Here is a 24,796-nt window from a genome sequence, read left to right on the forward strand (position 1 = left end):
TAGTGCTTTGTGGTGACTGTTAGCAGTATGCTTAATGTCTTCGGCTGAGCGTGCTGTACGCTCGGCCCTATAATCTTACCCAATGAGCGTCGGAACCCCTTCCATAGGGGTGCCTTTTGCCCTTAGCTAAACACCGGGTGGTCGCCCGGACGGTCAGCCCCCTTTATCCGGTCGTCCAATCTGGTCGCCCGGTCGGTCAGCCTAGCTGGTCCGACCTTCTTCGATGGACCGCCCGGCTCTTTAACTTCCACGTGGCGTTGACCCCTTACAACGAGGGTCCCCAGTTCTTATCGCCGGATCAGTTGCAATCTGACATATTGAAGTATTATAGCATTTTAGTAATATAAACCTCTTGAGACAAACCCAAAAACTTTTTTGATCGATCTCTAATAATCTTTACTGTTAAAATGTACTTTGCTTTTTCCATATCTATTACATTAAATTGTGATGAAAGTCATGATTTGACTTTTACCACAAATTTCATGTCACTTCCAACTATTAGCATATCATTAACATATAATGATAAGATGATCAACTTTTCTTTCTCATTTCTTTGATAAGCACAATGATCCTCATTGATCATTTCGAAATCATAAGATAAAATAACTTCATTAAATCTTATGTTTCATTGTCTTAACGCTTGCTTTAACGTATATATAGATTTTTTTAACTTTATATATTTTATTCTCTTGACCTTCAATAATATAACCTTCTGACTATGTCATATGATTTCCTCGTCAATATTACCATTAAGAAAAGCTGTTTTTACGTCAATCTAATATAATTTTAGGTCATAATATGTTACTATAGCAAGATAACATGTATTAACACAAACTTTATAACAGGGAAAAAAATCTTTTCAAAATCAATACCCTCTATTTGAGTATATCTTTTTGCAACCAGTCGAATTTTGTATTGATTAATCGATTCATCTGCTTTTCTTTTTATTTTGAGAATCCACTTATTTCCAATAGCCCTTCGGTCCGGAGCAGATCGACTAAATCCTAAACTTTATTCTTTCTCATAGACTTTATTTCCTCATCTATTGTACTTTTCCATTTTTTTCTAAATAAGCATCTCAATGCTTCCTCAATCGTTTGAGACTCTTCATCGTGAACTGGGAGAATCATTAATGACTTATTCTCAATATCAAACCTTCTGTTGTGACTGAAAGGATGCCCATATATCTCCACAATGACATGATATTGTCCACTTTGGGCTTATGCCCTCATGACTTTGCTCTTGGGCTCTCCCCAAAAGACCTGATGTCAATGGAGATATCATGCATCCTTTTAACCCCATGATCTTTATCAAATCTTTCTAATGTGGGACTTTGATTGAAGCCGAATAATCGCTCCCTCAAACGAAGGACCACAATTACTCTTATGGTTCGGGCCTCCCCGTAAGCATCTGGTCACCCTGACCTATTCTGGGTCTTCCCGGAAGCATCCGCACCCGGTTACCTTGACCTACTTCGGGCCTTCCCGCGAGCATTCGGTCACCTTGACCTACTTTGGGCCTCCCTGCGATCATCCAATCACCCTGACCTACTCCAGGCCTCCCCGTAAGCATCCAGTCATCCTGACAAGCTCCGGGTCTCCCCGCGAGTATCTGGTTACCCTGACCTGCTTCGAGGCCTTTGCCATAAACATCAGGTTATCCTGACCTGCTTCGGGCCTCCCTGCGAGTATCCGATCACCCTGACCTGCTTCGGATCTCCCTGTGAGCATCTTGACCTACTTGCCTCCTCGTAAGTATCCGATCACTCTGACCTGCTCCAGGCCCCTCCCCGTAAGCATTTAGTCACCTTGACCTACTCCAGGCTCCCCGCGAATATCCGGTCATCCTGACCTACTTCGAGCCTCGTCGTGAGCATTCAATCACTTTGACCTGCTCCCGACCTCCTCGCAAGTATCCAATCACCCTGACCTACTCCGGACCCACTCTCAACTTCATTCAAGACTGCCCCACATGACATCTGGTCTGGACCATCTTCTGATACCATTTGTTGTGCAAAAGGATGTCCACATATCTCCACAATGACATGATATTGTCCACTTTGAGCCTAGACCTTCATGGCTTTGCTCTTGAGTTCTCCTCAACAGGCCTCATGCCAATGGAGATATCCTACATCCTTTTAACCCCATGATTTTTTACCAAATCTTTTTAATGTGGGACTTTGATTGAATCCCAACACCTTCGATGAATAATCTTACGACTACTTCTATGTAAGTCGAATTGTTGAAAAAACATTTCATTAATTGATAAATTATTCCCACTAGGTTGACTAGATTCAAGCATCTCTTGTGATACCTGATTTGTTGATAAAGAAATATTATCCTCCTCCTCTATTGTAAATAAAAGAATTGTCTTATCAACTTCATATTTTGTTGGGAACTCAATTTCAAGAAAAGTAATATCTCTGGATTCTATTTCAAAGATGATTTTATTTTGTTGCTCACCGATAAAAGTATAACCCTTAGAAATATCGAAATATTTTACAAAGATACACTTTTACTCCTAGGTCCTAATTTTTCATATTTATGAGTCTTATCATAAACATGGGCATCTGACCTCCAAGGTCTTAGATTACTCAAATCTGATTTTTTACCTGTCGCGCGTTCATATGAAGTAGATGAAACATATTTAGAAGACACGGGATTAAGTATATAGGTTGTAGCTAATAATGCATCTCCTAATAGGAAATTAGTAAATTAGTTGAAGTCATCATAGACCTAACCATATTTAGAAGAGTTTGATTTATTCTTTTAGCAACTCTATTTTATTATGGAGTTCCAGGGATAGTTAGCTGTCTAATAATCTCTTTCTCATTGCACATTATCTTGAACTGATCAGACAAATATTCACTCTCATGGTCAGTGCGTACAATTTTAATCTTACGTTCCAATTGATTCTGAACTTCATTTAGATAACATTTGAAGCAATCTAATACTTTAAATTTATGAGTAGGGATGGTAATTTTTCCCATGAGTTCGGGGCCCTATGGGGAAAACTCGAAATGGGGATAGATATCCTCAATTTATTCGGGGATGGGGCGAGTTTGGGGATGGGAATCCGTCCCGAAAATAATAATAATAATAATATTATTATTATTATTATTAATATTAATATAATAATAATAATAATATTTTAAAAAAATATTAATAATAGTGCCATTAAATAATATTGATAATAATATTAATATTTAAAAAATTAAAATATTAATAATAAAATTATTAATAATATGAATATTAATATTAATATTATAATTAATACTAATAGTAAAATAATAATAGTATAAAATTAATTTCATGGATGGGAGCGAGGATAAGGATTGGATTCCCATTGGTTCGGGTTCGAAAATTCCCCGAATCCGAAAAAGTGGGGATGAGGGTGAGGATGGAATTCGGGGACGAGGATGGGAATGGCAAACCCGTCCTCGCCCCGCCCCATTGCCATCCCTATTTATGAGAAATCAAATACATATAACCGTAACGTGTGAAGTCATCAATAAATGTAATAAAATATGAGCCTCCATGCCTAACCTTCATATTTATCAGACTACAAATATTCGAATGAATTAATTGCTATGATGATTCAGTTCTAATAGTCTTATCAAATGGTTTTCTAGTTGTTTTTCTAGCAAGACAATGCTCACATATAGATAAGTCAATCGCTTAATAGATCCTCTTTAACTAATGTATTTATTCGTTCTTGTCCAATATGTCCTAGTCTAACATGCAAACTTCATCATTAATATCAGCATCACTAGTAAAAACAATGTTTAAAAAACAATCATTAATATCATAATTAATATCCAGTTCAACATCAAGAACCATGAAACCATTTGTTACATAACCACACTAAATTAACATAGAGTTAATTTGAAATTCAATATATTGATTGAAAAAGTTTATACAATAACTCAAATCAAGAAGACTAGTAACGGAAACCAGATTTCATCAAATCTCAGGAGCATAAAAGACATCATGTAGAAACAAGGTACGTTCACCACTTAGGTTGAGTTTGATTATTTCTCACATATATCTATTTGTTGCCAGCATATAGTCGACGGTATTCCATGTATGTAGCTTGATCATGAACCACATGGTTCGTTGCTCCCAAATCTATAATCCACAAAGGATAAGAATCAGTTAATAATATTGAACTAGTAACATTATGCTCATGAAAAGAAGTTAAACATGAATCTACCTTTTTCGGCTCAATACTGCCTAAACTTGTTGTTCATCAATCAACTCATGATCAATAGTTTTTAGCTCTCAAATCATATTAATCATTTCCCTCATACGTTGGGTAAAAAAATTTAGATATCTCCACAATTACATGATATTGTCCACTTTGGGTCTAAGCCCTCATGGTTTTGCTCTTGGACTTTACCCAAAAGGCCTTATGCCAATAGAGATATCTTTTCTCTTATAAGCCCATGATCTTTTCCATGTGTTTTCAATGTGTGACTATGTTTGCAACCTTGCAACCCCAACACTGATGAACAATCTCTAAAACTTTTTGTTCCTTAAGAACAATTATCCTCATTAAGTTTCTCTCCCTTGTTGAGTTCAGTTATGATGCTTTAGTTGTTATGATCTAACATAAATAAACACATTATTTAGTAATTTGCTGTAATTCATATGCATGTAATTTATGATTGATTTAATATTAATTTGAGTTAGTTTATAAAATTAAGTGATAACTACGTTTTCACTCTTCATTCATATAATTCAATCAAATCAATATTGATCAATTTTATTACACATATTTCAACAAATGAATTAATCATTAAATTAAATATGAATTAATTATGAAATGAACTAATCATTAAATTAAATTTGTTAACAAATAACATAACTTTTCATAAACTAATTATGTTCGTACATAACGACAGAAATTATTACATAAATTATTACATGACTCATAAATTAAATGAATTAATATTGTTCGTACATAATGATAGTAACAATAACAGAACTCTAATAAATTAGATAGGTCAATACAACTCTCACTAGGATAAATATCAGTGTAATGAGCAACTTAATCCCTTTTAACTTAGACTCATTTGGGGTAATCTTAGGTGGAACAACTTCAGGATTTTCTATTTAGTCTAAAATCGAACTTTCTTTAGAATTCTCAGATTCTTCACGATCTTCCTTTGGATTCTCCTCTGATTTTTCAGGATCTTCCTCTAGATCCTCCTATGGTTCTTTAGGATTTTCTTTTGGATTCTCCTCAAATTTTTCAGGATCCTCCTCTAGATAGTCATGGTGAAGTAGCTCACAATTTTGCATATGAAATGTGCCCTTCAAAGTGCCCTCATATATGGTGTGCTACCACCTTAGGGTACCTTGACAATGATTGAATCAAAGCCCATATCGTATAATTATCCAGGGCTGGAAACTCTTTTTGTTCGAATTTTCAGAACAACTGATCAAGCCGTCTAGTATGTTCACTGACCCCTATAAATGGGTCATACTTGATCTCCTGAATCTCCTCCAATAGCTCATTCCATTGCACATCGCAACGAGTCATCGTGCATATCATCCGTGGTATCTGGAATTGAAAAATAATAATGTCAATATAAAATCGACAAACCAGTAACAAAATCAATTCATTTCAATTCCCACATGCATAGAAAAATATACAAAATCCATAAGTAAATAAGAAAAATTAATTTCTTTATTTGAAAAGCTTCAGTGGACTGATACACTGGATTGATCGATTGGAAAATTAAACTTTAAACTTGGTTTATTGTCCTCATTAAAATTAATTTAATTGGACAAAGATGTCTTATATATGTTGTTTTTGTTTAAACCTAAGTTCATTTAATCAATTCTAACTTATTAGTCAATCTGACTCAATTTTAATCAAATCTGATCAATTAGAATAAATCTGACTCATTTAATCAAATTTAGAAAGATCCAACCTAATAAATCAAACTGGCCCATAATAGATTTTGGTTTGGATCTAATTAGTATAATTAAATTAATTAATGATTTGAATTAGATCGGAGTCTAATTGAACCAAATTTGGTCTTGTTAAATCAACTTAGTTGATCTGGTTCAGTAAACCAGACATAGTTTAAGTCAAACCAGTTAAAAAAATTAACTAAACAAGCCAGCAATTTAAGGAGAAGCATGGAAATAATAAAAATAACGTTTGATCTGCATGGGAAAAAAAAACGTTTTTTTAAATTCATTTCTTGCTTTTACTGCCAACACGAAACCGAAAGCGTCGAGTTTTTTTTTTTCCGACCCACCATCACCTACGTCGTCACACTCCCCACGTCGCACGCTGCATGCCGCACGCCTCTGTCGCGACGAACGCGCTAGCTGTAGCGGCTGCTCGTCACTGGCCTCTTGACACAGTCACTAGCGCTCTCCGGCTACAGAAGCCGATCGGTAGCTTTGCCCGCGGTAGTCCAACGACAGAGAGAACTTGGCGCGGCGCGGCTCTTTCGCCAGTGTCCCTCTGTCGTGATGCATTCCCCAACTTCAGGAGCACAAAGACGGGGCCTGATCGTGACTGGGCCCAATGTCAATGGCAGATCGCAACGGAGCAATGGTTTTTTTTTTTTGGAACATTAAATTGGCATGTTTAGGTATATTATTATCACAGAGATTTCAACACAGATGATGCAGTTTATCATCCTTTTTCAATATTAATCTCACGATTCAACGTGCATAAATTTTGCAAAACATTGTTGCAGAAAAAAAAAAAAAAACAGGCATACAAGCATGCATATCAAATCTGTTAATGCTCTGATACCAATATAACAAGATTGATACGTATGTGCGATTAAAATACGAAGCCTAATATGGTAAAAACTTATAGCGATCTCCTGAAGAAGAATGATCTTTGTGTATTTCTCTTACTTTTTCTCTTGCCTTTTCCTCTTTGTATTTTGTTTTTTTAGGATAAATGACTTGGATGGGAGAATCCACCAGGGGTAGTATGATAATTTATTCCAATCAAATGTGGGGATTTGTACGCTACCATTACCAACCGTCAGCACCTATAAGATTTGATTTTTAAAACTGCCACTTTATTAGTACAGTGTTATGGATTCTGATTTGGTTGTTTCTTAAAATATTTACACCTTTTAGGAAGATATCAGTTCTGTCTCAGTCCCATTGTCTAACAAGGGTGGAAATAGATCAAGAGTTTTGAGCATCACCTACTGTCATAAGAAGCTTGATCAGTTTAGTAATCTACTACCAATGTGTTAATACGTTTTAAAAAAGTGCACCTTAATAATGCAGAAGCCTAATCATCCTTAAGCAATCCTGGTTGCTACTCAGGACAAATGAATCAGCACTACAAGAACAAGTGCCAGACAGTGGTGACTCTGTGCCTAGCAAAGTTCAGATTTCAGAAGAACAAACGGCGCAGATGGAAACCAACCACTTGAAAGCACTAGAAAGGGCTGCAGCTCGTCCTCGTTCACAGTCACAAGCATCTTGAATTCTTCTAGTAGAGTGTATTCGAAGCTCTCCACAGCATTAACTTTGAATGCTCATTGCAGTCTATTTTGTGTTGTTCGCTAAGCTTCTCCGCCTTATGATAATGCCAGCCATTTCTTTCTTTATCTTCAGATGGCCAGAGAGTGAGGAAGTGTTCTGCGGTTGGGTTTGCACTTATGCATATCCTGTCAAGTATAGCAATAGCCCTAATGTTCACTTGGGTATGTTTAAATAGTTTGTTTTGGCAAGTTTGTTGTTATTGGTTGTTTGTAGGCTTTCCAAGTGCGAAAAATTATGTGATTTCTTGAGATCTGATACTGATGGATGATCAGCCATGCTGTTGAGTCTCTGATCCGGCTCTTCATCCTGTGTGGTATCTCCCTTGCTCTGAGTTCTGTTGAGTCTCTGAGTTGTTTTTAGGAGCTCAATCATGCTAACCATGTGTTGCATACCTCATTCCATCTGAATAGCAAAGACTGCCATTCCTCACCTGTTTGAAATATTTGCCAGGCAATACCAACCTGTTTTTGTCAACTTTTGAATAGATGGAACATGGACTCATCTTATGAATTGCAGAAGACACAGTCATACAGAGGATCAATCATTGGTGCTCCGACTCTGATGAGCCATGCCATAGAGTTCAGTCTATTATTTAGCAACCAGACAAAGATCTTTTTCTTTGGAGCAAAGACTGACCACTGTGTGGCCATCTGAGAGTTTTTAGAACAACTATTACTTGAGTAGAATAAACATCTTTATCCACTTTGGAGGAAAGGATCATCATGTTCTAGGAAATATATGTTCTCGGAAGTATGCTAAACTTAAGCATTGTAAACACTTTTATCATCTTTGGAGTGAAGGATGAGCATGCTCTTGGAGCTTTATGTTCTGAAGTATGTTAAACTTATGCATTCTGCCTAGGTATTTCAAGTTCACCTGTAAGTTCTCTGATGTCTGGCATTCAACCCAAGTCCAATATAATGTAATTGATAGATGAGATCACTGATATCAGACCTGCCACAAGCTTTGAATAGATTGGGAACTTCAATCTGATGTGCTTGGGCACATAGACCATCTATCCAGTCAAAACCAAGGGTTTTTATCATCTTGAATTATCGAGTTGATACATACTGATACAAAATCTTAAGCCTGAAAATGTCTCTCCTTAGATAGGATCATCACCTATTGTTCATCTCCAACATGCTGTAACGAATGTTTAAACATTGCAACCTCTAAAATTTGAATTCCCTTTGATTCACTAAGAAAAAACCTATTTAATCTACCAAAGCACCATTATATTAATTATTGGATAACTTTTATATAACAATCAATCACTAAACTATTTGGTCTACTAACAATGAACAATAATTTGTTGGCAACCAATCTTTTTAGAGTCCTACTATACTTTTTTTTGTTTGTAGTAGTATTACATTCAAATCAAATGCTTTGGGCATCCTTTCAAGGACAAAAGCCCTATTTCAACTCATCCATCCATCTAATAATTATTAGTTATTGATCATCTACTTAACCTTATCAACTTACAACTCAACTAATTTATCAAACATAAACTACTCAAATATGGTAGTCAAGGATCAAAATCCATGATGGACTAACATGTTATGTGTTTGAAAGTTCAAATTGGATGAGTCAAATATGTAAGGACGCCGTAGGCTAACATGACATCACGAGTCATTGTGAAATCTAGGTACTATCATGGACAAGGAATCTAATGGTGTCATATGAGGACTGATTGCAGTGGACAGTGTTCTAGGGCAGGACAATGGAGTAATCAATTACCTTTAGAAAGAGCTTCGAGGTAGAGGTAAGATTGCAAAAATTACCCATAAAAAATTATATAAATATATGATATATAATCTCAATTATCTAACTACAAAGTTGATAAATAGCAATGCTAAAACTTAATTGATGAATAGTTAGATGGTACATTTTTCCTTCTATGATTCATGTTCTCTATGAGTTAAGCATGGTTTAGAGAGTCAATTTTTCTCTCTAGAAATTGGTGTAATTTGATAATTCTCAAATGAATGATCAAAATTGTAAACTTATAAGATCTGAAAATTAACTACACACCATAAAAATTAAATCTTTTGGTACCATTGTCAAGAGAGAATCAATCAACACTCTCTCACACACACACAAACAGAAACACAACAACTACAAGTAGACAAGCTTTGCGCATTTCAATGCCGCTGATCTCTCACATATTGTAAACAGCCATACAACACTGTGGAGAGGAAAAGGCCAAATTCCATGAAGACAAAGCACAAGAAACATCCCTTGTCTGTGGACTCCCTGCCACCTCTCTCCCCTTTAGGTGGAAAGCCACCTGACTGGTCTTTTCTGAAACCCTAAACATGCCTGCGTTTCCTTTTAGGTGAGCAGAAGAAGGGACACATGGGCCACTGCCAAATCAGTGAGTTTGCATTATTGAGATATAATTCATCAGCTTGCTAGCTTTAATATTATATATATACACATAGTCTTCTCTCTTTCCAATGAAACATATCAAGCATTTCTTGGAGATTTCAATAATTAATTAAGGACATCAAATTGTAGTGAAAGATAGGAAAGGATGTGCCAAGGAATGATCAAAGTTTTTAAGGTGGTAACTCAGTGAAAGAAAAGCTGCTGCACTTTATGGACTCTCTTTATACCACTTGATGCATTCTTTGAGAATGCCTCATATGTGTCCCCCAAAACTTTATTTCTGGACTTTGAAAATAAGAGACAAATTAGTGTATTTTCTTGAGTATCTAGTTGTGGGAAAAGCCTAAAATGAAAAGTAGCTATTGGTTTGCTTCCTAGCTAGTAGCTTTGTTAGTGTCTTTAGTCTCCCTCCTTTCTCGTCTCATGCCTCTTGAGTTCGAATGGCTAAACGAGAGACTCCGCTAATGTTAGAACGATATCAAACTAAACTATTTTCTTCAAATGAGGAATCACAACCGATAACACAACGATTTCAATAACATAACCAACCTATGTGAGTAAGGTATTCATGGTGAAATTCAAGAATACATGTGCATGAATCATCTGTTTTAAGAAGAATTTAAATAGCAATAGGAAATTAAAATTATCTCCATTTCATGCATCTTTAAGCCATCATTATTTGTATATCTTAAAGTTATCACCATATCTTAGTGTTAACATATTGAACATTTATTAAGTATTGCGCTTCAACATTTGCTCATTCTAAATTTAATTCAGTTAACATCTTTTGACTACCAAAAAATATAAGATCTACAAGAATGCTACCAAGGCTAATGGACAAAACTTTTCCCTAAAATATTAGAGTGTAGCTCGAAATCTAAAAGTTTGGTTCACAATTATTATTATTATTATTATTACTTTAAGATTCACATTACTAAATACTCTTGTCCTTGTCATTATTGATGCACTTTTTATTGTTCAAAATATGTATGCTCCATTCATTATTGCTGCATAATTCATGTCAATATTAGGGTATAATCTAAGTTATTTATTTTCTTGGTTTTATCAAAAATTATGAATCCATTATGAAACATTTTAAACAAAGTTGGTAAAGCAATATAAAGACAAAATGATTAATTAACATAGGATTTATCACTATAAACGATTCCTTTAGTAGGCCATTTCTTGACTGTATCGAATAAACAATTATAGATGTCATAGTACAATAAACACTAAATTAATTACTCCTAGGGACACATTATGATATAAGAGCACATTGTGATACAGAAGATAAAGGGATAACCTCACTACTAAATACTTTATTAAAATCATTACTATTAGAATAACATGCAAAGTGTAATCTTTTGGCATACGATACACCTACCCAAGAAAGAGTAGTGCATAATTAAGCATCAACCATCTTGATTGATTAATTAAATAACTAAGAGTTAAATATGTTGATCGATCAACAATATTGTTGATGTATCTTGGAAAATTTTTAGGCCAAGCTAATAAAATTTTTAGGCCAAGCTAATCAAGAAGAGACCAAGCTAATCAAGCTAATCAAGAAGAGACAAAGAAATAATACATCCATCAGAAGAGGGACACATGATATTTCACAAGTTAAGGATAACTCCCACTCTTTTTCCATGCAAAGGCAAAGATTAGCGATAATCTCCCTAACTAATCTCTTCTACCTTAGCTTATATATAATTAACTTTTATTGATATAATATTCTATTTAGCCCCTTATAATATAAATTATTTATAATAGCTATTGAACATAAGCATACTTCTATTTTTATAGAAATACAGAGCATTTACATACAAAAATGATTAATCAAGTTAGATAATATCAAATTTGGGGTAACCGGTCCGAATCCAGATAAATTTTCTACTAGCCGCCGCTAGGATAAATCGGAGAAATACATATGAAAACTCATCCTGACAGCCAACATTCTCAGATCCGCTACTCATTAAGAAGAAAATCTCCCAATAATACGCTGTAGCTAACTGCATAACATTTACATACAAAAATACAAATTAAACAAGGGGTGGATTCACAGCCAGAAGTATCATTTCAAAAAATTACATAATATATTATAATCTATTTGAATTGCTAAGTTTGTATAAAAATACTCCTTGTAAATTAGAATCATAGATGAAAGTAACAACTACTAATTTATTTACAATAGAATCCAACTAAAATAAAAGTTTCATTAAATGTGAATGAATCAACAGATCTTGCCAGAATTAATGACATTCACATACTACTATTAATACACCTTTTAATAGATGTTGAGACTATCAATAATATTCATACCTATATGGCCTATCTTGGATTATACTCTGTCTGACACAAGTAAAGATTCATTGAGTCACTATCTCGGATAACTGAGTCCTTGTCTCCTCTCCAAAGTACTAAGAGCCCCCTCCTTCTGAATACTCTAAGTTTCATGAACTCTCCATCCCGAACTCTCAATGTTGCCCAAATGGCCATTCCTATCCTAGCATTCTATGCCATAATTGGATATGATCCCTCATACTACTCTCTATAGTCTCAGGCCAAACTTAGATATGACCCTTTACAATTACATGTCATACTTAGGCATGGTCTCCCATTTATTTATAAATATCTAAGTGCATCCAATAATGTAAAGATGCTCTTAAATTTCTCTCATTTATATATTTTTTTCTCTCATTAATCTTGGAGATAAGTTATGGTAGACATCACCGTATATATTGATCTTTCGAGAAAATCAAACCCTAATTCTATAAAAATTCATCCTACAGTTTACCATCACATCATCGTACCGCTATATATATAAAAAAATTCATCATCTCTTTATCAATGCAAATATAAATACAAATACAAGCTACAACCCTCTCCCTATCCTGGGCCCCACCAAGGTGACATCCTCAATTAGGCTCTTCTGCCTCATCATCTCATCAACCACCGCACCTCCTCCTCCACCTCCATCTCCACCTCCTCCCATTGCCCCTTACTTAATTACTTGGCATCCTCCTCTCATCTGACTAAACTTTTTGTGGTGCAAATTAAGGATCGAGCAAAGGAAAGATGGCCAAAAGAGAGGTTTGGAGGAGGAGGAGGAGGAATCCATAAGAGAGACTAGCTACCTTCTCTCTCTCCCTCTCTCTTTCTCGTCTTCTCCCTCTTTATACTACTTAATTGTCACTCCAGTGCCACAGTTTGTTTGGATCCTTGCCTCCTCTTTGTTGTGTAGCACAAGCAGAATTTGGAGGCTTTCCGGTGGCTGACTACCTCGTGTTCGTATAGTTCTTGTACTTAGATTTGGGGGATCTTTCCTGGCTCGTCTTTATCCTCTTGTTGATTAATTAGATTCAAAACAAGATAGCAGAACTGAGAAAAGTTTCCTGTTGCTTTCCTGCTTTAATTCCATCCAAGCCCATGGCAGCAGCTTCTTCGTCGGTTCCTTGCTTTGGAATTAGAGGCGAAGACGAGCTCAGCGAGCAACAGTCGTCGGCCGCCGCTGCTTCTGCACCAGCTGCTCCTAAGAAGAAGCGAAATCAGGCTGGAAATCCGAGTAACTCATCTGCCTTCTTCTTCGTTTTGTTTTGAGTATTCAAAGTTTTTTTTTTTTTTTTTATCTTTTTATTTTTGAGGATGGTGATGGACGGCGGCGGTCGAATGATCAGATCCGGACGCGGAGGTGATCGCTCTGTCGCCGAAGACGCTCCTGGCGACGAACCGGTTCGTCTGCGAGGTGTGCGGCAAGGGGTTCCAGCGGGAGCAGAACCTGCAGCTGCACCGGCGGGGGCACAACCTGCCGTGGAAGCTGAAGCAGAGGAACCCGAAGGAGGCGCGGCGGCGGGTCTACCTCTGCCCCGAGCCCTCCTGCGCGCACCACGACCCCTCCCGCGCCCTCGGCGACCTCACCGGCATCAAGAAGCACTACTGCCGCAAGCACGGCGAGAAGAAGTGGAAGTGCGACAAGTGCTCCAAGAAGTACGCCGTCCAGTCCGACTGGAAGGCCCACTCCAAGACCTGCGGCACCCGCGAGTACCGTTGCGACTGCGGCACTCCCTTTTCCAGGTCCCACTTTCCTCTCTCCGTATCCATTCCTTCACCTGCACTAACTCACACGTAAGCTTCCATTAGGGTTCCGTGATCTAGGGATAGGGTTAGGCCGGGGTTTCATCGATTCAGGCGCGCGGAGATCATGAAATCAAGAAACTAGCTAGCTCTTACCCTCTCCCCCAGGGGCATTAGGACGAGTGTATTCGTCTTTTTGTCATCACGTGTTGATCGATGGTCTCTTCCGTGTTAATCCTGGGATGAATTGATAGAAACATTGGGGATGAATATATTCATCTTTTGTCACCACGTAGACGGATTGAGAGAAGTGCAGTTGTCTTTTACAATTGCGGTGCCATGGCCAATTTGTTGGGTTGTGGGTTTAGAGACATGCATGCGGGAAGCAGCACTGCCGTCTCTGACCTCTGTCGATGAGTAAAACTGGGATTTTACCGCACGCCATCCTTGTCCGCCGATCAATCAGAATCGATCGAGATGCATGACATGATGTGGTGAGACTGTTTCAGGTCGATCTGCCAAGCTTGATTCCGGCCGGTTGATTAATGCTTGCATGGATTTGGTACGGCGTCGCGGCGTGCGTCGAGTAGTTCATGAGCTGGATTTGCTGTTTAAGTTTATATATATATATATATAGATCGATTTATTCCTCTTTCGTTTCAGGGGATTTGAATTGTATTCCTCTTTCGTGTTTCATGAAATCGAAGTGTTAAATGCATGCAGGCGCGATAGCTTCATCACGCACAGAGCCTTCTGTGACGCGCTGGCTCAGGAGACGGCGAGGCTCCCCCACAGCATTTCCGCCGTTGGAGCAGCTGGCGGTGGAGGAAGCGGCGGAAACTTTTATGGCAACGGTGTCGGCGCCGGCGGGATCAATTTGGACCTTGTTCCTCCGGAGAATCCACAGTTCGGCCACTTGAGCACTGCGACTGGCTCTTCCTTGTTCCGGCCGACGCAATCCTACCATGCCGGCGCTGGATTCGGCCACGACTTAAATAGCTTGATCCAAGACATGCAGAGCAACATAAATTCCTCGCCGGGAAGTCTTTACAACCTCAGTTTCTTCTCCAACAACGCCGCAGCCGGTGGTGCCGGCGGCGCCCATCACTTACTGCTCCCTTCCGATCAATTCCACAATTCAAGGTCCGCCGGCAGTCTTTTCCCCGGCATCAGCATGAGCAACGACGACGCCTCTCCTTTTCTCGCGGCCGGCCCCACCGAGCCCGCGGCCGCAGCGCTGACGCCGCAGATGTCCGCCACCGCGCTGCTTCAGAAGGCCTCGCAGATGGGCGCCGCGACGCAGAACAGCCGCGGCTCCTTGCTCGCCGGCGCCGCTTACCACTCAGACACCTCGAGAGCGCAACCGGTGGACACCGGCAGGACCTTTCAAACCCTAATGGATTCCCTAAGCGGCGGTGTATACGGCAACAACAACGCTAACGTGGTAGACGATGCCGCCAAGTTGCACCACGCCGCCGGCAGGGGCACGCCGGCTGCCGACAACGGGCTGACGAGGGACTTCCTTGGCGTCGCCAATTTATGCGTGTTGGAGTCGGAGATGAAGTCGGCTTTTTCCAGGAGGAGCAACCCGTGAGAATGTAATATATATATAAGCGTACGTATAATCTCGTTATAATTAGAATCATTAATAATAATTAATAATAATTAGTAGTTGTTCATGTTGGACCATCAATGAGCTGTCTTTTATATTGACGGAGTCTTCAAACTTAAGGAAGAGAAAGATGAAGAGAGCGGAATCAACCGTAACGCCTGCTAAACTTAAGACAAAGAGAGTTAGAATGAAGATAAGGATTGCTCTGACTCCGTTTTTGACGGGGAGGTGGAGAAGAAGAACAATAGCTAGGAAAATACAATGATTAATGAGTATATGTATGTCTATATACATATCTTTGCCCGTAGATGTAGGTTTCTGGAAATAATACTTATTTCCTCATTAATTGAATGTCATATGGTGTCATGTCACCGTATTTGGGGGTCATGTCACCCACGTTCTATACTGGAGAAGATCATATAAGGTCACACCATGTCACTTTATGTGCTCTGACAACCCACGTATTATCCCATATGTTATGCCAACCTATAAGATAGTTGAGTTAAAGGGCATAACATGTTAAGTGAAGGAATCCTAATTTGACATGGCCGAGGGGAGCGTCAGGTTGGAGGGTTGAGCGACGAGGAGCATAGTGTCCGGTCGGTGGGACTAAGCAGTGAGGAGTTGAGCATCCAATCTACGAGGCTGAGATGATTGAATGGGGGCGATCAAATTGATAGAACTAATCCAACTGAGCATGACAATCCAAACGATAGAACTGATTCTATTGAGTAGGACAATCGGATTGGTTGAATTGATCCGACTAATGAAGCTTCTCATTTTGGTGAAGATCCTTTGGGTCTTGGAGGAGCCTCTAGTCTCGGTCCTGCCAAGACCAGAGGTGGTTCTCCATTCGTCTCGGCAGCGTTGAGACGAATGGTGAAGCCTCTCGTCCCAGAGGCAATTGAGTGGGATATATAGGGGAACGACTCATCCTAGGTAGGTCTAGTGGAGATAATCCCGTTGACCTATCTTGACTTTGAACTCTATTTTAATTTGGCAGTTGACCTTTTAGGACACATGGAGATTTCCAATACTTCCCACATCTGGTATTTCAAGTAGATCTTTATCATTGTGGATTTCGGATTATGATATACTATATGCCATCTAATTTATCATGGAAACTTGATTTGTATATGCTTGAACAGTTTCAACAATTCTTTGCTTCGCAACCCTTTGTAATGTCAACTTCTTATTATATAGGTTTGTTAACATCTAATATTTCAAGTAGATCTTTATCCTTGTGGGTTTTGGACTCTGGTATCTCTTATTATATGTCATCTAATTTATCATCTTCTATTTCTTTTTCTCCCAGTTCATCTATATCTATTGTGATTGCTGATGATACTCCTATGCCATTAGTGGGTGCTGGTTCAATTGTTACGTCTTGTTTATCTTTTACTGATGTTTATTATATTATGAGTCTTATTTTAAATCTTATTTTTGTTAATCAATTATGTGAGTATGGATATATAGTTTCTTTTTTTCATCCAATTGTTATGGTCAAGATCTACGATCTTAGAAGATGATTGGGATAGGTCGTAGGCAAAGAGAACTCTATGGTTTGGATCAACTCAAAGTACCAGACGTTGTAACATCGTGTGTGGATTTATCATCTTTTCGTTTGAGTTTTCATCTTCTGATTTTTATTTGCGGCATTCTTATTTAGGTTATATTTCAGTATCTCGTTTGCAATTTTTATATTCTACAGGAGTATTTTTTACCTTTAAAAGTTCTAATATTTATGATTGTAGTGGTTATAAACTGGCCAAATTTTTCATCTTACCATTTTATAAAAGTCTTTCTTTTTTTTCTATTCCATTTGATCTTATATATTATGATGTATGAGGACCCTCTCTTATTCATACAAATAGGGGGGTCAAGATATTATGTTTCATTTATTGATGATTGCACTTGTTACTCTTAGGTCTATCTTATGAAACACAAGTTTGATTATTTTACTATTTTCAATAACTTTAGAGCTCTTATGAAAACTCAACATTTTGGTGTTATAAAGTACTTTCATTGTGATTTGGGGGTGAATACACTTCGAATCATTTTTCATGTTTACTTGCTTTTGACGGTACTATTTATCAAGCCTCATGTACAGATATTCTTGAACAGAATGGTGTGGTTGAATGGAAACATAGACATCTTGTTGAAATAACATGTTTATTTTATTGTGGTCCCCTCGGGACGATCTAGTGGCTAGCACATGAGGTGTTGGCACAATGAGGTCTGGGGTTCGAATCTCGGCAAAGGCAAGATAAATGTCTCCCTTATGTGCTAGTCACTAATTCAAAGGCTAGTAGTCATCCATGATTTACCTCCTCCGTGTTGGCCCTAGGATGGGTTGGCAGGGGTGCTGAGGGCGAGGGTATTCGCCTTTTGCCACCATGTTTATTTTATTATCTGTCAATGTTTCTAGTGTCTTTTGGGGGAAGTAATCCTTATCGTTGCTCACGTGATTAATAGAATTCTAATTTCACACAATTCAGCTTGTCACTTTTTAAAAAATTGTATGGGCATGCTCCTACCTATTCCTCTTTGAGTATTTTTGGTTGTATTTACTTTGTCCTTTATCCACATGTTGAGGGTAATAAGTTAACCCCTGAGTCTATTCTATGTGTCTTTTTAGGTTATAATGTTCGTCAACAAGGATATCATTGTTTTGATCTTTGATGCGGTGATAAAGGGGGGTTCACTAAGTGCGGGTCAAAGGACAGAGATAGCAGCCGACGTGGAAGTCAAAGTCAAGGAGGTCAATGCCAAGAACCAACGAGCTCACTAAAGGGGGGCTGAGTGGAGCTCTACTGTAGTGGCCAATCGGGCATGAACTGGCCGACCAGCAAAGGGTTGATCCAAGCAAAACTCCCGTACAGCCAAGATCATCAGGCTCTCATCACAGAGCAGAGGAATGTTGGGATGACCGAAGCGTTAGTCCGGTCGAGCAGAAACAAGCTACCGAGTTGAGCCGCCATAGGGAAGAGCAGCCGAGTCCGACTAAGTGGAGAAGTTCTCAGCCTAGGGTTATCCCACTTGGCCAAGCAGAGGGATCATTGGCGTATCTCTTAATATCCTTCTGAAAGATATTGCCGCTGACATAAGGCATGGTTGACAGACGGATCATATGACGAAAGTTTCTACTGTCTTGTCAAAGATTTGCATGCCCTGTTAAGGTATGATGTCAGAGACAGTTTCCTGACAGTCCTTTCATAGGATAAATTGGAGAACATGCGTGCACATCACCCGCTGGGGCGCTATATAAAGGGGGGTTCATGCACCAACGGAGGTACGCATTATTCACTATTCACGCTAGTGCTTACTGTTGTTCAATTTTCTTCCTTTTTTCGGTGACTGACTTGAGCATCGGAAGGCCAACACCGGGGACCCTTTCCCTAGTTCGGCACTGACGTTTCTTATGTTGTAGAGAGAAACGAGATCTATATCCAGTCAATGGAGCAGCCACATCCCTAGCTAACCCATCTCCACGATTTTTGAACGAGATCAATCCCATTAGTAAACAATTATATATCTCTCGTTATGTTGTGTTTCTTAAGCATATTCTACTATTTTCTATTTTGGCTAATTCACATAATATGACAAAGTCAGATTTATTTTACATTGATCCTTTTAATATCGACACTAAGGAAGTTTCACCCACAACCCCTATTAGTAGCTCAATTGAATTTGGTACTTTGGTTCCTGAGATACCCCCTCCGTATGCTCCTTCTTCCACTACCCAATCATCTCCTGAGGTTGATCATTCTCTCCACCGTTGTTTGTTTACTCATGTTCGTGAGTCTACTTAACTACCAGATTTTACTTACTCTTGTTATTCTCGTTCTTTTATTTCATTTGTTGCATCTGTTTATTTCTTCTAAGCTCGTATCCTATAGAAAATTTGTTCGTAACCCACTTTGTCAGAATGTTATAGTTGAGGAACTAATTTTTCTGCATCAGACTCATACATGAGATTTGATACTGTTACCACCAGGAAAACACACTATTAGTTCTCATTAGGTATACAAGATCAAAACTAAATCTGATGGATCTATCAAAAGATATAAAGCTCGTCTTGTTACTAAAAATTATTCTGAGGAGTGTGACATGAATTATGAGGAAACATTTACTCCTATTGTAAAAATAGCGATTATTCGTACTCTGATTGCCATTGCTTCTGTTTGTTAATGGAACATATCTCAGATGAATGTCAAGAATGCGTTTCAAAATGGTATTCTTCATGTAGACGTTTATATGACTCCTCCTCCTGGTGTTTCACACCAACCTAGTGAAGTTTGTAGACTTCGTAAAGCACCTTATGGTTTTAAATAAGCACCTCGTGCTTGATTTGAGAAATTCTCTATAGTGATTATTTTTCTTGATTTTCATCCTAGTAATCATGATTTAACATTGTTTATCAGATGTACGAGTGCAGGTCATATTCTTTTATCGTTAAATGTTAATAACATGATTATTACTGGTGATGATTCTGATATAATTGCTTTCTTGAAGTATGAGTTAACTCATTATTTTGCTATGAAAGACTTAGGTATACTATGTTACTTTCTAGGTATTGAGGTCGTTTATTCTCCAAAATATTATCTTTTATTCCAATTAAAGTATATATATGATTTGTTTGAACGTGCACATCTTATGGATAATAGGTCGTTGATACTTCTATTGAGATTGAGATTAATGGTCGGTATTCTCCATATGATGGCACACCTTGGTTGGATCCTAGTTTATACCGAACTATTATTGGGGCTTGGTTTTATCTCACCGTGACTCATCCAGATATTACGCATGTTGTTCATGTAGTCAGTCAATTTGTCATTTCATCAACTATAGTTTATTGGGTTGTTGTTCTTTGTATTCTCAGGTATTTTGGGGTACTCAATTTTAAAGCATTTTTTTTCTTCTACTCTATCTCTGAAACTGTGTGCATGCTCTAATGCTAATCTACCCCTAACTTCTGAGTTGATCTTGATATTTCCCTCATTTCTTAAAAAGGTAAGAAACAAGATGTTATTTCTAGATCCTCTATATAAGTCCAGTATCGTACCATGATCTCAACTACTTGTGAGATAATTTAGTTACATTAGTTGCTTGCGGATATAAGTATCTCTCTTCATCAATTTGTTATATTATGATAATTAGAGTGTTATTCAAATTGTGCTCAATTTAATTTTTCATGAACGGATAAAAGATATTGAAATTGATTGTCACATTACTCGTCATCATCTTTAATTTGACACCATCACATTGTTATTCGTTCCTTCTAATCTGCAAATTATTGATATGTTTACTGATCCGGTGGTAAGGACGGGGGATCACTCGTTGGCGGGAGGTCAACGACACGTGGATGTCAATGGTCAAGAGGGTCAAGCCAGAGGTCGTGCCGAGCGGAGTGACGGGGCCGACCAAGCATCCGGCCGACCAGCATCCGGTCGACCGGACATCTGGCCAAGGGTCTCCCGGACCGGACGAAAGATAGCCCGACCAGGGGTCGGGTTTCTGATGCTCAAGGTAAAAAGGTATATGGGCCGGGCGGACAGGCCGCTCGACCGAGACGCAGGACAATAAGGCGCCAATCCTAGTCGAGCACGTGAACAGGGCTTCCCGGAGGCCATGAGCGCCGAGCAGCTGGTCCACTCGGCCCGGAAACAGATAGGAACGCTAGAAGACAGAAAGGGCAACTGGTAGCTTCGTCCTCGAGACACCTGTCGCCGACAAACAGCATGGTCGGCGACCGGAGCGGACAGAATATCGTACGGTGGAAGCTTCCACTATCACATCCGGGATATTGTCAGACGATTACGGAATGACGTCAGGCGTGCTTTTATGACACAATCATATTGAGGTATGCTTAGGGAAGCGTGCACGCATCGAGAAGTGTGCCCGCGCCTCCCCGGGATCCTATATAAGGACCCCCAGACTTCGACGGAGGTATGCAATCTTGATCACTGTAGCCACAGTAACGTTACTCTGCTTCTTCGTTGCCTGACTTGAGCATCGGAGGGTCGTCGCCGGGAAACTCCTCCCGGCTCGGCTTCTTTGCAGGTTTGCCGGAGGTCCACCTCGACACCAAAGGACAGCGGAGAGCGCCACGTCCCCAGCGTCCGTCGACTCAGAGCTCGGACAGGATCAAATTGGCGCCGTCTGTGGGAACGCACCTGAATCCGAGCATAGAAGATGGAAGAAGCTGGACGCCAACTCATGGTGACACTCTCCCCCGAAGAGCTCAACGCACTCATCCAAGCGTGAGCAGCCAAGATAGTCGAGCAACAACAAAAGGCTCAAGCCGATCGGATAGCTCAACAGGCAACATCGGCATCAAGCGGTCGGGCGACACTAGATGACCGACCGGAGCAGCTCTCAATATGGGGCCAAAACAAAGGGCCGACCGGCACTCAGGTGGAAGCCCCTCCCGCCCCGATATCGTTCCATCGGGCTTTATTTCAAACGCCCTCGGAAGTCGCACAGACCAACCTCGACCGGGGCTCTTTGTCCGATGAGGCGCCCCTCCGCGATGCAAGGAAGGGCAAGGCGCCACGGACAGACGCGTCCCCCGAGCGAATCAATCGACAATTCTCTGAGGCAATCTTGCGAGACCCACTACCACGGGATTATGCGCCCCCGACGATCGGGGAATACAACAGGACCACCGACCCGGATCACCATCTGGGTAAGTTCGACAACACAGCCACATTGCATCAATATACAGATAGTGTGAAGTGTCGAGTGTTCCTCACCACCCTTTCGGGGTCGGCACAACGGTGGTTCCGGAGATTGCCAGACGGATCGATCACAAGCTTCAAAGAGTTCCGCACGGCGTTCCTCCATCACTTCGCGAGCAGCAGACGCTACCAGAAGACCAGCGTTAGTCTGTTCGCTATCAAGCAAGGCGCGAACGAGTCGCTCCGAGCTTACATCCAACGCTTCAACCAGGTGGCTATGAACATCCCAACGGTCACCTCGGAAACTATGATGAACGCGTTCACACAGGGGCTTGTGGACGGTGAGTTCTTCCGATCGCTTATTTGAAAACCACCCCGCAGCTACGACCACATGCTGAATAAAGCCAACGAGTACACCAACGTAGAGGAAGCTCAAATGGCAAGGAAAAAGGAAGCACCATCCGAGCCACCAGCCCACACCGAGCGGAAGCCACCTTCCAATTATCAACCACTGAGAGGACCTCGCGCAGAGATAGCTCGTCCTTATCAGCAAGCAAGGCCGCACGCCGTTCAACAAGTAGCGGCCGATCGACCCAAGACAAAGGGGAAGGTATGGACTCCCATGTTTTGCTCGCTCTACCAATCTGCCACACACAACACCCGGGATTGTCGAAGTCTCCCTCCGATCGCTCATCCCGCTCCCAGGAGTTATCGTAGCCAATCCCCATCACCTGATAGGTGACATCGGCACCAAGAGGCCGGGTGACGGGCAGCCAGAGAATCACCCGAGCGGCACCCCCACCAGCCGCACAGAGCTAATCCCCGGGCGTCGCATGAACGGCCTAGGTCATCCGCACTGGAGGAAGAGAACAGAGGAAATGCCTTGAGGGGTGAAATCAATATCATCGCCGGAGGGCCGACCGGAGGAGATTCCAACAGGGCACGGAAGGCGCATGCAAGGCAACTTACGGTCCATGCAGTCGGCAGCAGTCAGGAGCGGGAGAACGTGCCCGAGATCAGCTTTGGGCCTAGGGACCTCGAAGGAGTTGAAGTCCCGCATGATGACGCCCTTATCATCCGAGCGGTAATAGCTAATTACACTATTCACCGCATCTTTATTGATACAGACAGCTCGGTCAACATAATCTTCCGGAAGGCATTTGACCAATTACAAATCGACCGAGCCGAGTTGTTGCCAATGACAACCCCCTCTATGGGTTCACCGGTAACGAAGTTTTGCCGGTCGGACAAGTCAGGCTGTCTGTCTCGCTGGGGGAGGATCCACTCAGAAGAACGCGGACCACCAACTTCATCGTGGTCGACGCTCCCTCCGTGTACAATGTTATCCTAGGGCAACCGGCTCTCAATGATTTTCGAGCGGTCGTCTCCACCTTCTGCCAGAAGATCAAGTTCCCGATGGAAGATCAAGTTGGGGAGGTCCGAGGAGATCAGCTGGCCGCTCGGCGATGCTATGTAAAAATGGTCCGAGCCGAGGCTAGATCCGCTCGGAAAGTTCCACGGGTCGAGGTAACTCTATAACCGAAAAACCACCTTCTCTAGTTTATGAAGAAAAAGAGGAGGTACAGATCAACCCTACCCGACCGGAGGCCACGGCTTTCATAGCAGCCGACCTGGGAGCAAGGTAGAAAGAAAAGTTGATCGGATGCCTCCAGAAAAATTGCGACGTTTTCGCTTGGTCGACCCATGAGCTGCCAGGAGTCTCGCCGAGCATAACGCAGCACGAGCTTCACGTCCGGCCGGATGCTCGGCCGGTAAAGCAAAGGAAGAGGGACTTCAGTGCCGAACAGAATATCATCATCCGGGCGGAGGTGGAGAAGCTCTTGGAGGCCGGCCACATACGGGAGGTGCAGTTCCCGAGCTAGCTCGTAAACGTGGTGCTGGTCTCCAAACCAGGCAACAAGTGGAAAGTCTGCATCGACTTCTGGGATCTGAACAAGGCATGCCCGAAGGATTTCTACCCTTTGCCCCGGATTGATCAACTGGTAGACTCAACGACCGGATGCGAGCTGATATGCATGTTGGATGCTTATCATGGCTACCATCAAGTGCCGCTCGCCCGAGAAGACCAAGAGAAAGTCAGTTTCGTCACGGCAGACGACACTTACTGTTACAACATAATGTCGTTCGGACTGAAGAACGCGGAAGCTACCTATCAGCGGCTGATGAATAATGTATTCCGGGAGCAGATCGGGCGCAACTTGGAAGTGTATGTAGACGATATACTTATCAAATCCTTCCGAGCGGCGGACCTTTATGCGAATTTGGAAGAAACTTTCCAGACACTGAGGAGATATGGGGTCAAGCTAAACCCCCAGAAGTGCTTGTTCGGAGCAAAGGGCGGGCGTTTCCTGGGCTATATTGTGACCGAGCGGGGCATAGAGGCGAACCCCTTCAAGGTAAAAGCATTGCAAGATATGCCTCCTCCCAGAAATCTTCGAGAAGTACAGCGCCTCACCGGTCGGATAACGGCGCTATCATGATTCATC

At 40.8% G+C, this 24,796-nt stretch overlaps 1 protein-coding gene and 1 long non-coding RNA gene across 3 annotated transcripts; both read left to right on the forward strand.

Moving 5' to 3' along the window:
• Positions 1 to 7,326: 7,326 nt before the first annotated feature.
• On the forward strand, positions 7,327 to 8,463 carry LOC121986024. Of its 2 annotated transcripts, XR_006113324.1 has the most exons (4): positions 7,327 to 7,492; positions 7,608 to 7,667; positions 7,749 to 7,848; positions 7,986 to 8,463. It is a non-coding gene; the product is annotated as an uncharacterized LOC121986024 (long non-coding RNA). The 2 variants fall into 2 exon arrangements; XR_006113323.1 differs by having other exon boundaries at positions 7,608 to 7,848.
• Positions 8,464 to 12,868: 4,405 nt separating this feature from the next.
• On the forward strand, positions 12,869 to 15,690 carry LOC121986026 (protein indeterminate-domain 5, chloroplastic-like). Its single transcript, XM_042539784.1, has 3 exons — positions 12,869 to 13,488; positions 13,601 to 13,997; positions 14,721 to 15,690. Exons 1-3 carry the CDS (start codon positions 13,353 to 13,355, stop codon positions 15,589 to 15,591), a joined length of 1,404 nt encoding a protein of 467 aa, XP_042395718.1. The 5' UTR covers positions 12,869 to 13,352; the 3' UTR covers positions 15,592 to 15,690.
• Positions 15,691 to 24,796: the final 9,106 nt, after the last annotated feature.

This window comes from Zingiber officinale, chromosome 5B (genome assembly GCF_018446385.1).
Source record: "Zingiber officinale cultivar Zhangliang chromosome 5B, Zo_v1.1, whole genome shotgun sequence".
Lineage (NCBI taxonomy): Eukaryota > Viridiplantae > Streptophyta > Magnoliopsida > Zingiberales > Zingiberaceae > Zingiber > Zingiber officinale.